Source organism: Hypanus sabinus, chromosome 18 (assembly GCF_030144855.1).
Source record: "Hypanus sabinus isolate sHypSab1 chromosome 18, sHypSab1.hap1, whole genome shotgun sequence".
Taxonomy (NCBI): Eukaryota; Metazoa; Chordata; class Chondrichthyes; order Myliobatiformes; family Dasyatidae; genus Hypanus; species Hypanus sabinus.
The window spans coordinates 753,915-770,246 of NC_082723.1; the positions used below are offsets into that span (position 1 = coordinate 753,915).

The 16,332-nt window shown below is 42.7% G+C and overlaps 1 protein-coding gene across 1 annotated transcript in view; it reads left to right on the forward strand.

Annotated features, from left to right (window-relative positions):
- The window catches only part of LOC132407275 (NACHT, LRR and PYD domains-containing protein 12-like), a 37,569-nt gene that overhangs the window by 10,847 nt on the left and 10,390 nt on the right, over positions 1–16,332 (forward strand). Inside the window, exons 3-6 of the mRNA XM_059993548.1 lie at positions 2,006–2,120; positions 5,936–6,102; positions 10,591–10,762; positions 10,859–10,924. Coding sequence (XP_059849531.1) covers positions 2,111–2,120; positions 5,936–6,102; positions 10,591–10,762; positions 10,859–10,924 — 415 coding nt within the window. The 5' untranslated portion in view covers positions 2,006–2,110. The remainder of the gene's footprint in view (positions 1–2,005; positions 2,121–5,935; positions 6,103–10,590; positions 10,763–10,858; positions 10,925–16,332) is intronic.

Here is a 16,332-nt window from a genome sequence, read left to right on the forward strand (position 1 = left end):
TAATCCAGGAATATTTAGTTGCCAATCACACTGTTCCTGCAACCATGTTTCACTAATAGCTACGACATCATAATTTGAAGACAGGAATTTTGAACATTTGGAGAAGCATAATCTTACAACTTTGGTTTTTTGGTGGTAAATGGAGAAAAGTGTAGTGGAGATGCCAGAGATAATTTTCCACAATATGTGCCAACATTTGGATCAACAGAGTCTGATCAGAAGTCAGCGTAGCAGTATGCATGGAACGTTGTGTTCAACAAGACTTTGTAAGATTTTTGAAGACGAGTGTCAATGAGGGTAGGACACTGGATGTTGTACATTGTACTTCAGTAAAGCCTTTGAAAAAATGCTACGTGGTAGCTTCGTCTGGGAGTTAAGCTCCCATGCAGTCCGGAGAGAGAAAGTTAGACAGATTACAAATTACTGTGAAGGTAGCAAGCAAAGAACAGTGGTTGAAGATTTCTACTCTGAATGGTGGCGGGTCACATGTGTTCCACAAGACTACATGTTGGAACCTTTAATGTTCATTATTTCATAAGACCGTAAGTAATAGGAGCATAAGTAGGCCTTTCGGATTATAGAGTCCGCTCTGCCATTCAATCATGGACTGTTCTAATTCTTCCAGTCATCCCTACTCCCCTGCCTTTCCCCATACCTTTTGTTGCCCTAGCTAATCAAGGAGTTTTCTATCTCTGCCTTAAATGAATCCAATTACTTGTCATCCACAGCCGCTGGTGGCAACATATTCTACAGATTTACCACCCTCTGGCTAAAGTAATTTCTCCGTAACTCAGTTCTAAATGGACATTTCAATCCTGAAATCGTGCTCACTTGCCCTAGACACCGCAGTCATGAGAAATAACTTTGCCATATCTGATCTGTTCAGGCATTTTAGCATTCGGAATGTTTTTATGAGATCCAGCCTCATTCTCCTGAACTCCAGAGAATACAGCCCAAGAGAAGCCAGACGTTCATCATATGGTATCCCTTTCATTCGTCGAATCATTCTCGTGAATCTTTTCTGAACCATCCCCAATATCAGTAAACCCTTTCTAAAATAAGGAGCCCAAAACTGCCCACAATACTCTAAATGTGGTCTCACGAATGCCTTATATAGCTCAGCAAAACATCCCTGCTCTTCTATGCTGTACCTCTAGAAACTTATGCCGATATTGGATTCGCCTTCTTCACCATAGACTCAACCTGCACAAGCCCCTTTGTATCTTTGCATTTTGAATTCTCTCCTCATCGAAGTAACAGACTGCCCATTTATTTTCTACTAAAGTGCATGACCCTGCATTTTCTAACATTGTATTTAATTTGCCTATTCCCCTAAGTTATCTACGTCTCGCCGCAGGCTCTCTGTTTCCTCAACACTACCCGCTCCTCCACCTATCTTTGTATCATCGGCAAATTTAGCCACAAATACATTAATTCCATAGTCTAAATCATTGACACACATCGTAGTTTAAAGCAATCATATAAATACGAATGCACAAGGCTTGACAAGTAAGTTTGAGGATGACACAAAATTCGTAGATGGTTTTCACAGTGAAGAATATCGTTGCTTATAGAGGATATAAATGGCAGAAGAGTAGTAAATAGATTGCAAAACCAACACAAGCAGCAGCGATTTCATGCAGAGGCTGATGAAGATGTGGTTAGAACTTCCAGAAGAAATTGATGAGGCAGGCACAATTGAATAATTCCAGAAAAAAAGCTGAGTTGTGCAGATGGAGTGAAGAGGCCATGGGGAAATGGGCTCATTACAGCAAATTGAAACCATCTTGGTGGGCACTGTGGTCAGCGTTGTCTCGTTGGACTGAAGGGTCTCTCCCTGTGCTCTATTGCTCTGAGCATTTATCAGTGGAATGGACAGGCGGAGAGACAATGTGTGGAAGTTCAAGTTATGGTGAATGTTTAGTACCTAAGCCAACTGGTGATCTGATACAGGGGAAGGAGATACTGACATACTTGCAAAGTAATTGTACTCTCTTTGACTCAGATTGCTGTATGTAATTCAGAGCATCACCAGCAGGTGGAGGTTACCTGCACTGGGACCAGGTGTGCACAAGAAGACAACAATCAACAATCGTCAGTCAGAATCAGAATGGCTACAGGTATGTTCACTTTATAATTCAACGTCTGTTCTGTTGGTGCACAATAGTTCAGATAAAGAAACTTACACAGGTATTAACAGAGCAAAGAAACGTTTCATTAATCAAAGTTTCCATGTTTCTAAGCATGGTCGTTGATCTCACTGGTAAAGCAGCTTTGTGTAATTGATCTATCTAAAAGTTTCAGCGCAGGGACCTGACACGGGTAATGGTCGCATCACTTCGCTCACCGTTAAGTCAAGTCAAGTCAGGTCACTTTTTATTGTCATTTCGACCAGAACTACTGGAACAGTACACATTAAAAACGGGACAACGTTTTTCAGGACCATGGTGTTACATGAAACAATACAAAAAACTACACTGAACTACGTAAACAACACAACAACTACACTAGACTACAGACCTACCCAGGACAGCATGAAGTGCACAATACAGTGCAGGAATTACAATAAATAATAGACAAGACATTAGACACAGTAGAGCTTGTGTTAGTCCGGACTCTGGGTATTAAGGCGTCTGATGGTTTGAGGGAACAACTCGTTACATAGTCTGGTCGTGAGAGCCCGAATTCTTCGGTGCCTATTCCTAGATGGCAGGATGAATAAAATTTTCTATGAGAGGTTCGTGTGGTCCTTCATAATGCTGTTTGCTTTGCTGATGCAGCGTGTGGTGTAAATGTCTGTAATGGCGGGAACAGAGACCCCGATGATCTTTTCAGCCAACTATCCGCTGCAGGGTCTTGCGATCCGAGATGGTAAAATTTCCAAGGCAGGCAGTCATGCAGCTGCTCAGGATGCTCTCAGCACCACCTCTGTAGAATGTGGTGAGGATGGGGTTGAAAGATGGACTTCCCTTAGCCTTCGCAGAAAGTAGAGACGCTGCTAAGCTTTCTTTGCTATGGAGCTAGTGTTGAGGGGCCATGTGAGATTCTCCGTCAGGTGAACACCAAGAAATTTGGTTTTCTTAACGATCTCTACCGAGGAACCGTCGATGTTCAGCGGAGAGTGGTCGCTCCGTGCCCTCCAGAAGTCAACAACCATCTCGATTGTTTTGTTCACATTCAGAGACAGGTTGTTGGCGCTGTACCAGTCCGTTAGCCGCTGCGCATCCTCTCTGTGCGCTGACTCTTGCTGATGAAACCCACCATGGTTGTGCCACCGGCGAACTTGATGATGTGGTTCAAGCTGTGTGTGGCATCACAGTCGTGCGTCAGCAGCTGTGGACTGAGCACACAGCCCTAGCCACCGCCCCCCACCGTCCCCCACCGTGCTCAGTGTGATGGTGTTGGAGATACTGCTTCTGATCCGGACTGAGAGAGGTCTCCCAGTCTGGAAGTCTAGGATCTAGTTGTAGAGGGAGGTTTCAGGCCTGGTAGGCTCAGCTTTCCAATCAGTTTCTGAAGGATAATTGTGTTGAACGTAGGTGTCTTTTTTGCCCAGGTGGGTTAGGGCCAGGTGTAGGGTGATAGCATTGGCGTCGTCTGTTGATTGGTTGGGACGGTACACGAACTGCAGGGTTCCAGTGAGGGGGCGGCGTGGTCTTGATGTGCCTCATAACGAACCTCTCGAAACACTTCATCATGATGGATGTGAGTGCAAGGGGACGGTAGTCACTGAGGCTGGACACCGAAGAATTCGTCAGCACTGAGACGATGGTGGCGGCCTTGAAGCACGTTGGAACGGCGGCGCTGCTCAGGGAGATGTTGAAGTTGTCAGTGAGAAAATCTGATAGCTGGTCGCCACATCCTGTAAACACTCTGCCAGGAATATTTTCTGGTCCAGCAGCCTTCGACGTGTTGAACCTGCACAAGGTTCTCCTCACATCGGCCACGGTGAGACTCAGTACCCGCCCATTTGGAGGGTAAACTTCACCTGAGTGAAAAGAGCAGGAGATCCTGAATCAGGTGGTTGTGAGTGTAACACACACAGGAATGTGACACCTGGCTTGAACTTTATATAAAAATCCAGGGTCAGGGTCTGTTTCACCTCTGGACAGGCCCTGATGTGTAAGACGTCTCCAACTTTCATTTATAAAACTCAACTCCAGATGACAGGAACCTTTCCAGGATTTCAGAGATTGTGTTGTAACAGAGCATTCCAAGTTCCGGCTCGTTAACCCTGGGTTTTCTTGCCTGCTGCGCAAAGGAAATCAGGGGAGTTTCAGAAACCTGTTTTCTGTACCCAAGCCGAGAACATTGCTAGTGTTGCGAATGGCTGAGGATCAGGAGGCAGCATTAATACCCCAATGAATGTTTGGGCTGTGGACAAATATTAGATGACCTGCTACCTGAATTTACTTTCCCAGGACTTCTGATGGGGAAACCCGGTACAACCAATGACCAGATGTCTGTCTCCTGTAGGCATTGTGATTGTGCTGAACTCTGTGATTCCAGGTGGAATTTAAACGATTACAGTGTGGAAACCGGCCTTTCTGCTCATCTGTTTCAAGCTGATCAAAATGTATGAGCTTGCCCGATTTTCCTGGAGCTTTTCCCAATTTTCCCTTTTCGAGTTTTTCTCCCGTTTTTCCTGCCCACATGTTCTCAACTTTGTACTTTTATCTGTGTATGCAGCCTCTTCTGGCTGCACGTAATTTATACCCATCACCCGTCACGTAAAGAAAATGCCCCTTTGGTCTCTTTTAAATCTCTGTACTCAAGTCTTGGGCTCCCTTACCCTGGGAAAAAGATATGAGCATCTACCCTATCTACAGACCGCTTATGTTATGTACCTGTATAAGGTACATCAAGCTCCCATGATCCAGAGCAAACTGTCCCAGCGGATCCGAATAACACAAAACCCAACACCCCCGTCCAGTACTATACTGGTCATTGTACACTACACTCTTTTCAGCTTAATCACGTACATCCTATACATTAGCATCTGCAACTACACGCAACGCTCACTAAGCGAGACATTGCCAACGACTTGCATTGTTGTTAAATGACAATCATCATGGAGCAGATAGATAGGAACCAGAGGATCGGACATCATAAATGTCAGGGTAGTTATCAGTCTGCAAATCAGGGAACCGGATGATGTGCGTCTCAAAGGTGTGGTCAGTCTGTATTCAAGAGGACTGGACATCGTGTGACCAAGCGATTGGAGAATGTGTGATCCAGCAGATCTGTCCATGTGCAATGCCGTGCCTGGTCTGTGTGTGAGACACAGTCTGCTGGACAGTTCGTGACCAAGTTTGTGGAAGATAACTGCAGTGATATTTCCCAGTATCACAGGAGACCCTGGTCATCCGTGTGTTCAACTACTGTGTATTACTGTGTCTATCCTGTTTTCTTTCTGAGAAAGAAAGTTTTTCCAGTCACAGGCATATTGGGATGGTCACCTGACAGGAAGGGCAATTCACATTCACCAGCACAGTCCCACCCCAAATCTGGTCAGCGTGAGTCTCTGCTCCTTTGCATGCAGAATGCCCAGAATGTGTTCTGGAGGAAATGCATCTGTCCAGATTAGAGAGTATTTCCAGGACGTGCATTAAGGGAAATGTATTCGCCAGGATGGGGAGAGTATCTCTGGGAAATGAGTATCATTGACAGTCCCAACATTTATTGTTCATCTTACACCTAAATAGGTGAGTGGGTGAGATGGTGTCAGAGACAGGTTTCAAGTAAATGGGGTCCTCCTGGTCACGTAATGCCCAGCTCATTGTTGGATCGGTTTTAAGGCCAGTGTTGGAGATTGGGAATACATCCATTTTAGTGGCTGGTGCCAGGTGAACACTGAGGTTTGTTGAGTTGGGTGAGAGCGGTGGAGACGAGGGACATTTGAGTTCGTGTCTATATTCTCTTTTTATATTCACAGAGCCACAGTTTACAATTTCTGGCCTCCTGGAACAGGGGGGTGAGTATCGACTGTACCAACTGACAAAGTTCTACAGGGACAGACTCAAACAAGCAATTGAAGAAAAGGTTGAGAGACTCGGTTGGATGTTGACAAAGGAGGGACATTTCAGTAGAGAAGAAAATGAGGTGAGTGTATTTAGTGTATTGTCACCGAACTGCTGGTATCAGAGGGAATAGTGATCGATATTAATCTCCTGCACGTTTTAGGAATTCTGCATGACAATGGAGACTTTGAATTTTTTGAAGAAGTTACGAGGAATGTTGACGAGGGTAAGGCAGTGGATGTAGTCTATATGGACTTCAGCAAAGCCTTTGACAAAGTTCCACTTGGAAGGTTGGTTAAGAAGGTTCAGTCGTTAGGTATTAATGCTGTAGTAATAAAATGGATTCAACAGTGGCTAGATGGGAGATGCCAGAGAGTAGTGGTGGATAATTGTTTATCGGGATGGAGGCCGGTGACTAGTGGGGTGCGTCAGGGATCTGTTTTGGGCCCAATGTTGTTTGTAATATACATAAATGATCTGGATGATGGGGTGGTAAATTGGATTAGTAAGTATGCCGATGATACTAAGGTAGGAGGTGTTAAGGATAATGAGGTGTATTTTCAAAGCTTGCAGGGAGATTTATGCCGGTTAGAAGAAAGGGCTGAACGTTGGCAGATGCAGTTTAATGCTGAGAAATGTGAGGTTCTACATTTTGGCAGGAATAATCCAAATAGAACATACAGAGTAAATGGTAGGGCATTGAGGAATGCAGAGGAACAGAGAGATCTAGGAATAACTGTGCATAGTTCCCTGAAAGTGGAGTGTCATGTAGATAGGGTGGTGAAGAGGGCTTTTGGAACGCTGGCCTTTATAAATCAAAGCATTGAGTACAGAAGTTGGGATGTAATGCTAAAGTTGTACAAGGCATTGGTAAGGCCAAATTTGGAATATTGTGTGCAGTTCTGGTCACCGAATTATAGGAAAGATATCAATAAATTAGAGAGAGTGCAGAGACGATTTACTAGGATGTTACCTGGGTTTGAGCAATTAAGTTACAGAGAAAGGTTGAACAAGTTAGGTCTCTATTCATTGGAGCGTAGAAGGTTGAGGGGGGATTTGATCGAGGTATTTAAAATTTTGAGAGGGATAGATAGAGTTGACGTGAACAGGCTGTTTCCATTGAGAGTAGGGGAGATTCAAACTAGAGGATATGATTTGAGAGTTAGGGGGCAGAAGTTTAAGGGAAACACGAGGGGGTATTTCTTTACTCAAAGAGTGATAGCTGTGTGGAATGAGCTTCCTGTAGAAGTAGTAGAGGCCAGTTCAGTTGTGTCATTTAAGGTAAAATTGGATAGGTATATGGACAGGAAAGGAGTGGAGGGTTATGGGCTGAGTGCGGGTAGGTGGGACTAGGTGAGATTAAGGGTTCGGCACGGACTAGGAGGGCCAAGATGGCCTGTTTCCGTGCTGTGATTGTTATATGGTTATATGATCTCTGACTTGTCCGTGGCAGATCTGGTTTCAGCTGTTAAGGTGGGGAGTACTGGGAACTGCAGATTCAGCGTCACCTTTTCCTCTCACACCTGCTGTATTTATCAGTGCAGTAGAAGAACAGTGGCTGCATATCTGGACTGTTGAACAGGCATTCAGTCTAAAACAATACAGGCCTTTCGGCCCAAAGAGTTGTGCGGAACATGTCCCTACCTTAGAAATCACTAGGGTTACCCACAGCCCTCTATTTTTCTCAGCTCCATGTACCTATCCAAAAGTCTCTTAAAAGACCCTATCGTATCCAACTCCACTACCATTGCCGGAAGCCCGTTCAAGTCAAATCAAATCACTTTTATTGTCATTTCGACCATAACTGCGGGTACAGTACACAGTAACAATGAGACAACGTTTTTCAGGACCACGGTGTTACATGACACGGTACAAAATATAGACTGAACTACGTTTAAAAAAAAACAACACAGAGAAAGCTACACTAGACTACAGACATAAACGAGGCTGTGTAAAGTGCAGAAAACCAGTGCAGGCATTACAATAAATAATAAACAGGACGATAGGGCAAGGTGTCAGTCCAGGCTTTGGTTATTGAGGAGTCTGATAGCTTGGGTTACATAGTCTGGTCGTGAGAGCCCACCACTCTTACACTCACCACTCTCTGCATAAAAAACTTACCCTTGACAGCTGCTCTGTACCTACTCCCCAGCACCTTAAACCTGTGCCCTCTTGTGGCAACCATTTCAGCCCTGGGAAAAAGCCTCTGACTATCAACACGATCAGTGCCTCTCATTATCTTATAAACCTCTGTCGGGTCACCTCTCATCCTGCGTCGCTTCAGGCAGAAAAGGCTGAGTTCACTCAACCTATTCTCATAAGGCATGCTCACTAACTTGGACATCCTTTTAAATGTCCTACGCACCCTTTCTAGTCAACAGTTTGTCCTAAAAGGATATATATATATAAACGTTTGGTAAGCTATTTTACATTGTTAGCTAGCTTACCTTCATATTTCATATTTTGTCTACGTACGGCTTTTTAGTTGCCTTCTGCTGGTTAGTGAAAGCTTCCCAGTCCTCCAGCTTTCCTCTGTATTTTGCTATATTCTATGCCCTCTGCTTTTGTGCTGCATTGATTTCCTCGTCAGCCACAGTTGATCATCATCCCTCTGGAATAATTTTTCATCTTTGGGATTATCTACCTTTACCTGCGCCTTCCGAATCACTCCCAGAATCTTCGTCTATTCCTGCTTTGCTGTTGACTCTGTTAGTGCCCTGTTCCAAGTTATTTTTGCCCAGCTCCTGTCTCATGCCTCTGTAATTCCTTTATTCCATTCTAATACGGATATATCTAACTTTTACCTTCTCCCTCAAACTGCAGTGTGAGTTCTGCTATTTTATAACCAATGCCTCTTAAGCGTTTATTTACGTTAAGCTCCCCAATCAAATATTGATAGTGATCAATATTAATCTCCTACACGTTTTAGGAGTTCTAAATGGCAATGGAGATTTTGATCCCTGACTTGTCTCTAGCAGATCTGATTTCAGCTGTTAAGGTGGGGAGAGCTGGGAACTACAGGTTCAGCGTTACCTTCTCCTCTCACACCTTCTGCATTTATCAGTGTGATATAAAAGCAGTGACTGTATATATAGACTGTTGAGCAGGCATTCAGTCTAAAATTAATTTTGCATCTTATCAGAAGATTGAGTGGAGGTTTGAAAGAGGTAAAAGCAATTAATCTCGGCTGATTAATCCAGAATGAGTATTAAATTGTCAGATTTACTGTAGCACTTGAGGGAGGGAACGCTATTCTCCATCCGAGTTCCAGAACAATGAGTGGCATATCAAAGTAGTTTGATATGAGTTTTTCATATCAAAGTAGTATACAGCACAGAAGCAGGTCCTTTGGCCCCTCTATTCCATGCCGGACTACTGAAACTGCCTATTCCCATTGACTTGCGCTGGGCCATAGCGCTCTATACCCTTATCATTCATGTATCTGTACAAATCTCTCTTAACCCTTGCACCAATTGTGCTGCTAGCATGTTCCACACTCTCATCACCCTCCGAGTGAAGATGTTACCCCTCATGTACCCCTTGAACATGTACCATCCTTTACTGAAGACCTCTTGTGGTACTTTGGCACTTTTTTACTTTGGTACAAAATGCCTGCCTGCATGTACCCTATCTACACGCCTCACAATTGTGTGTACCTCTATCAAATCTCCAATTAATCTTCTGCGACCCAAGGCATAAATTCCTAACCTGTTCAATCTTTTCTTATAAATCAGATCCTTCACACCGGGGAACATCCCTGTATTTATTTTTCTGGACATTTTCAACCGTATTTACATCTGTCCGATAAGTAGTTGACCAGACCTGCGCACGGTACTCAAGAGTAGGCCTCACCAACGTCTTACACAGATTCAACATCATCTCCCATCTCCTATTCTCAGTATTTTCATTTATGAAGGCAAGCGTGTCAAATACTTTTTTCCCCTATCAATCTATCTCTGTTGACACTTTTAATGAATTTTGGACCTGTGTTCCCAGATTACTTTGTTCTACCACACTCCTCAGTGCCTGTATATAATTTCTATCAGGGTCATTTTACCTGTGCAGTTTCTTAACATTAACATCTTCCAATCTGATATCACCTCTTTCTAAGAACTTTTATTTTTTATGACAACAGTGTCAATCCAACATTTCCACCTACCTGCCTATCCTTTCGATTCAATATTTATCCTTGGACGTAAGCACCCAACTATGATCTTCTTTCAGCCACGGTTCAGTGATGCCCGCCATCCATTTTATACTCTCTCTCCCTCTGTCCTCTCTTCCGTTCCTGTTGTTACATCTTGTTGATGTAATGGTGCACATTAATAGATCGAAGAAATTAATCACATTGAATATACCGCAGGGTTCAGTAAATCCTTATTCTTTCACAATATTGAGTTAGAATTTCCTTTAGTTACTGTTTCTCTGTTAATGACTGAGTCCAGGGAGGATGAGGCAGCAGCCCAATGACTGCATCAGTTCTGAAGCTACTGGGACCATGAACAGATATTTTCCTTCGCATTCTCTATGTCTGTCTGTTCCACGATAAATTTATTGCTTCCTTTTATAGAAAGTCACTGAGCTGACAGAGAAGGGAAACCGGACAGAGAGTTCCAGACTATTTCTCAGTTTGGTGATGGGCAAAGGCTCCCAGGCCCGAAGGGCGATGTGGGAATCCTTTGTGACATGGAGGACAGAGCTACCGAAGTTGGACAAAATACTGAGAGAAATACAGGAACTCGGTATGTTAAAGTCACGCACTGAACAGAAAGGCACATTGAAGTAAACAGTTTAATTATATTAGCTCTGTTTTCATGACCTCTGTTTTATTTAAACAGGTCCTGATCCACAGGTATACATGAATATCTACCAAGGGTTATCTGAGTTACCCACTCATTTGATAGGTGAGTGATGAAATGCACAATTGAAATCACACCTCAAATGTCAGACTGTGACTATGCAAAATCTGGGAATCAAATTTCACCATTAATCATTCACTGATAACTGGATTAAAGTAAACATTCAGAGAATTTCTCGTTACAGCCTGAATATTCTACAAATTATTTTTCTATTAGCCCAGGTGTTGGTTGTGCTGAAGCCCTCACTCCTGGTGCTAATAACTTGGGAATCCCCACGCGCGCCAGGCAGGCTCTGGATACGTTACATCGTCCTATGGCTTTTCTATCTTCAGACCCTTCAGCTTCAAAACCACCTTCTTCTTCCTAATAGCACTACACTCACTTCTGCACCCTGATGCGCTTGACAATTTTGCATACTTCTGTTGTCTTCCACAGAGTTTGTCCGTCAATCCCGTTTCACTCGTTACTACAAATACGGCATCATTTTGAACTGGTCCGATACCCAACATCTCCGTTCTTTTATTCTTCATATATGCGGGAAAGAAAAAAAAAGTAATTTGGTGTCCTCTCTTATTATTGTTCATATCCTGGCATTCCTACATATTCATGTATATCTTGGGGAGCATCTATAGCGGTTGCCGTCGCCACTACCGAGCCTGTACATTGCAGGTATCCATCACTCTGAAAAGCTACCCACATATTTTGTAAATGTACCCCATCTCAATCAAATGCCCTCTGTATTAGACAATTAGCTCCTGGGTAAAAAAATGTAGGGTGTCTACCATAACTTCTCCTCCCTGAAATTAGTACACCTCTGTAAGAAACCTCCTCAACCTCCAAGGTAAACAAACCATTGTTTTCAAAATTCTCCTTGCAGTACATTCCGATTCAGATTCAGATTCAATTTATGGCCATTTATAAACCACAAATACAATGCAGTTAAAAATGAAACAACATTCTCCGGAATGATATCATGAAAAAGCACAAAACAGACCACACAAGTAAAACCCCATAGCGTTTGGAAATCCCCAATCCAGTGTCCGGAGAGGCTGCTGCGTATCGATATCGTGCCACCGTCTTAGCACCTTCCCCAGAAAGGAACTAAAAACCTATCAGACAAACCTAAAGCTACAAGACATACACAAAACCACATATTACATATAGTTATAGTTAACATATAGTTTCAACAGTGCAGACAATACCATAATTGATGAAAGACTAACTGACAAAGTCCACATAATTATAACACATAGCTTCAATAGCGCAAAGCTGTACCGTAATCTGATAAAGAGCAGTCCATGCACGGTTTAAAAGAAAGTCTCAAAGTTCCGACAGTTCATCATTTCTCGCAGATGGTAGAAGGAAGAAAAACTCTTCCTGCCATGAAACTCCAGCGCCGCAGCTTGCCGATACAACACTTTGCGAGCTCCGACCACAGCCAAATCCGAGTCCGTCCAAAATCTTCGAGCCTCCGACCAGCCCTCCGAGCACCGAGCACCATCTCTGACGAGCGCTTAGACCCCGGCACCGGCCGCCAAGCAACAGGCAAAGCCGAGGATTCGGGGCCTTCCTCCCGGAGATTTCTCCGATCGCACAGTAGCAGCGGCAGCGAAACAGGCTTTTCAAAAGTTCCACCAGATGTCCCTCCGTACTTCACACGTCCGTCTGCATCAAATCTGGATTGTACACGGCCCGTACTTACAGACAACAGATATTCATTCCTGGAGTGGCCGCTGCGCGCTGTCGTCGCTCCGCCATCTCAAAACTCCATCTTGAAGTTGAAGTTGAAGTACTTGCTTTCAAATCCAGGCAACTCCAAGGTGAACCCATTCTGCACCCTCTCCAATCATTCTAAAATTTGGGATATCAGAAGTGAGCATAATACTCCATATGCAGCGTATGCCATTAAGACCTACAAGTAAAATTAGGCCATTCGGATCATTGAACTTTCTCTGTAATTCTTCTCAACCCCATTTTCCGGCCGTCTCCCAGTAAACTTTGCCACCCTGAGTCTTGAAATTTATCAACCTGAGTTTTGAATATACCCAATGATTTGTTTTCCACAGCAGTCTAGGTAATATTTTCAAAGATTCACCACCCAACAACGAAAGAAATTTCTTCTCACCACTGTTCAGAAGGGACGTACTTCTATTTTGCTGTGCCTTCAAATCCTAGACTCCTCTACGATAGGAACCACCTTCTCGACATCCATCCTATCTAGGCCTTCCAATTTTCGATAGGTTTCAATGACATCCCCCGTTATTCTTCTAAACTCCAACAATAAAGCGCTTCTCATGCTGTTACTCTTTCATTCCCGGGATCATTGTCGTGAACCTCATCTCCAAGCCAGCACATAGTTTTTGGAAATAGGGTCCACACCAATAACTTATCAAGCTTTAGCATTGCACCCTTGCGGTTAGATTATTGTCCTCTCGAAAAAAAAACCTGCTCAAATTGCACATGCTTTCCTTACTGCCAACTCGATCTGTGAATTAATATTTGGGAAATTCTTCCCGAGTTCATAAGTCATATTTCATATCTGAGTTCTGAGTTTGTTCCCCGTTTAGAAAATTGACTACACCTTTATTCCTTTTAGCAAAGTGCATGATTGTACACTTTCCTATGCTGTATTTCATCTGCCACTTCTTTGCCTATTCTCCGAATCTGTCTAAGTTCTTGTTCAGACTAATCTACTATCTTAGCCACAACGACATCACTTTGGAGGGTGAATTCTGAGCCTGACTTGAGTTTGGTAAAACTGCAACACAACTGCACACTCTTAACACAGGTCCTGAACTAATAAAGAAAAGCACGCGACATGCCTTCTGTGCAAATCGAATCTTCCTGCGCGTTGAATAGACCCTCCATACCAGCCCTTGAATCTACTTTTGCGGATATATGAACTTGCACCCCAAGATATGTGTAAGACATTATTAATGGTCTTACATTTAACAGTGCACTGAGTATTAACGTTCAAACTTGCTACACTTTACTTTTTGCACCAGAAGTCTTTTCTACTCGCATGTCTGCAAGTAATCTATTTTCTATCTGCTCCATGTGCAATACCTCCAATCTTTGTAAAAAATTGCTGACCCTCCCAGCAACAGTTTATTTTGAGTAATTTATAAATAAAAATATGACTGATCCCAGTGTGGTCCCCCGGGGAACATCACTGGTCAAACAACTCTAGCCAGGTTAAGTCTCATTACCCTCCATCTGCTATGGGGAAGATAATTATGAATCCAAACGGCCAACACATCATAGTTCTCCAGCATGTTAATTTTCTGTATGAGCCTCTAATGTGGGACATTGTCAAACACTCTGATACACAAGGAGACAATATCAACAGTGCAACTTCACCGATCACATTTACCACCTCTTGGAAAAATTCTATCAATTTACAGGACGCTAGTTCCCTCAGCTAAAGCCGTGCTGCTGAATCCTAAACCATCTCGGGCATTCTGTCTTCTCATACTCCCCTGGGGCAGGAAATACAGAAGGATGGACAGTATGTACCACTGGTCTCAAGGACAACTTTAATTCTGCATTGATAAAATCATGGAATGGTTACCTGTTATGTTATTATTGGCTCTCAATAGCCATAAAAATAGATATATTACATTATAACATCGTGCACCTCGTAACTAATAGCCAGTCACTGAAATAGCCACATTATGCTTACAGAAGAACAGAAAGAATCCTGTTAGGGTATGACAGGGTTTTAAGAACAGCTGATTATAACTTATGACATTTTATGTCAAATGCAGATGCAAAGCAGAAATCTTTCATATTATAAGATTAACGAACAAAGAACATTTGATGCTGTCTCTCACTAATGGTTAATAAAAATTCCTACTGTATACAAAATCTACCAAATACTTGTGAAATTTCTACATCTGATGAAGCACTGGCGTACAATAATCACCGTATTTACAACCATGAAGGAACAATCACCGTTATCAAAATAAATGGAGGCATTTTCCAGAGCGACTCACTCAGCCCACTATATCCTCTTCAGCCTTTGAACATGCTCTCTGAATCGGACAAAAGTCAGAATTTACAAGGTCGGATAAAAATCGGGCATCAAATCAGAAAAAAAGACAAACACACATTCTGTAGATGGATGATCTCAGATTATTCGCTCTTGCATCACTAAAGCCAAAACAATCAATTCAAATAATATAACTAATTTCCAAAGATACAAGCATGAACTTTGGGTTAGATAATTACAGAACATTAACCATAACGAAACGAAACGTGCGAACGAGCTAACGGAATATAAAACAGAGCGTCAGGATTCAATGCAAAAATGAATGAATATTAAGCATAAGTATGTTTAGGCTATTAACAAGCAAATTAAATAGATCATCGTGTGATAAAGGGAAATCCTGCAGCAGAATTTACTTCAATGCTTAAGAAATCCGCCAGACAGAGCTCAATACTAAAAATATAGCAATGGCAATAAGCACTCCGTGTGCCCATATAAATGTATTCTTTTGGCATAATCTCTAGGTCTGAAAACGATCTGGAAAATTTGAAAAGAAAAATAAGAACTTAAATAACAATGTTTATAAAACGCCATGTGCACTTGAGCGCACTTAGATTAACAGGACCTCGGACAGCATGAAGACGAGAAATAACAGACAGCTTGGCTGGTAGATCCTTCCTGCGTCTCCCTTCTCTTCAGCAATCGCTCTTCCGGTTTCTGTAAACTTTTTGGCTGCTCCGTGGATCAGCGTTCTCCAGCGGTCTCGGTCACAAGCCGGATGTTGCCACACGTTCACCTGCATATTTGCCTCACAGAGCTCCTGCTTAGGTAGGTCAGAAATTAGATGGCAGAGGAGAAGACGCTATTACTGAATCGTTGAGAATGTCGTAGCCCCCACGTACTATAGAAGAAAAAAGTTATACAAAGGATGTGCATGAACCTCCAAGGAAGACATTCCCACATTCTCAGCAGACTTGATGTCGACAGGAAGCATTGAACGCCTGGCTCAGAGTTGGCTTAGAAACAGAGGGGATGCTTGTTGCAATACAGGACCAGGTAGTTGAAACATAGCTATCAAAAATACACAATAAAAGAACAACAAATTCAGGACGATAAAAATAAATAATGCCAAGCGAGACCATAGACAATCTAACACATTACAGGATCCTGCAGCAATTTACCACAATCTGATTACTTACACAGGCAAAATCAAGTGGCAAATTTTTGATCGTAATCGATGATCAGTTGTTTGGTAAATAATTTTATACCCCAACTGCATCACTTCTGCTCTTCCGTAATTATATTGTGTTTCTCTAAGTGAATAGTGATTAGTAACGAGATGCACGACGTTAGAATTGTATATATAAATAGTCCTAGTGTCATTAAGAGTCAAAATAACATAGTAGGTGATTATTTAAAGTTCTTATCAATACAGAATTAAAGCTGTCCTTGAGACTCGTGATTT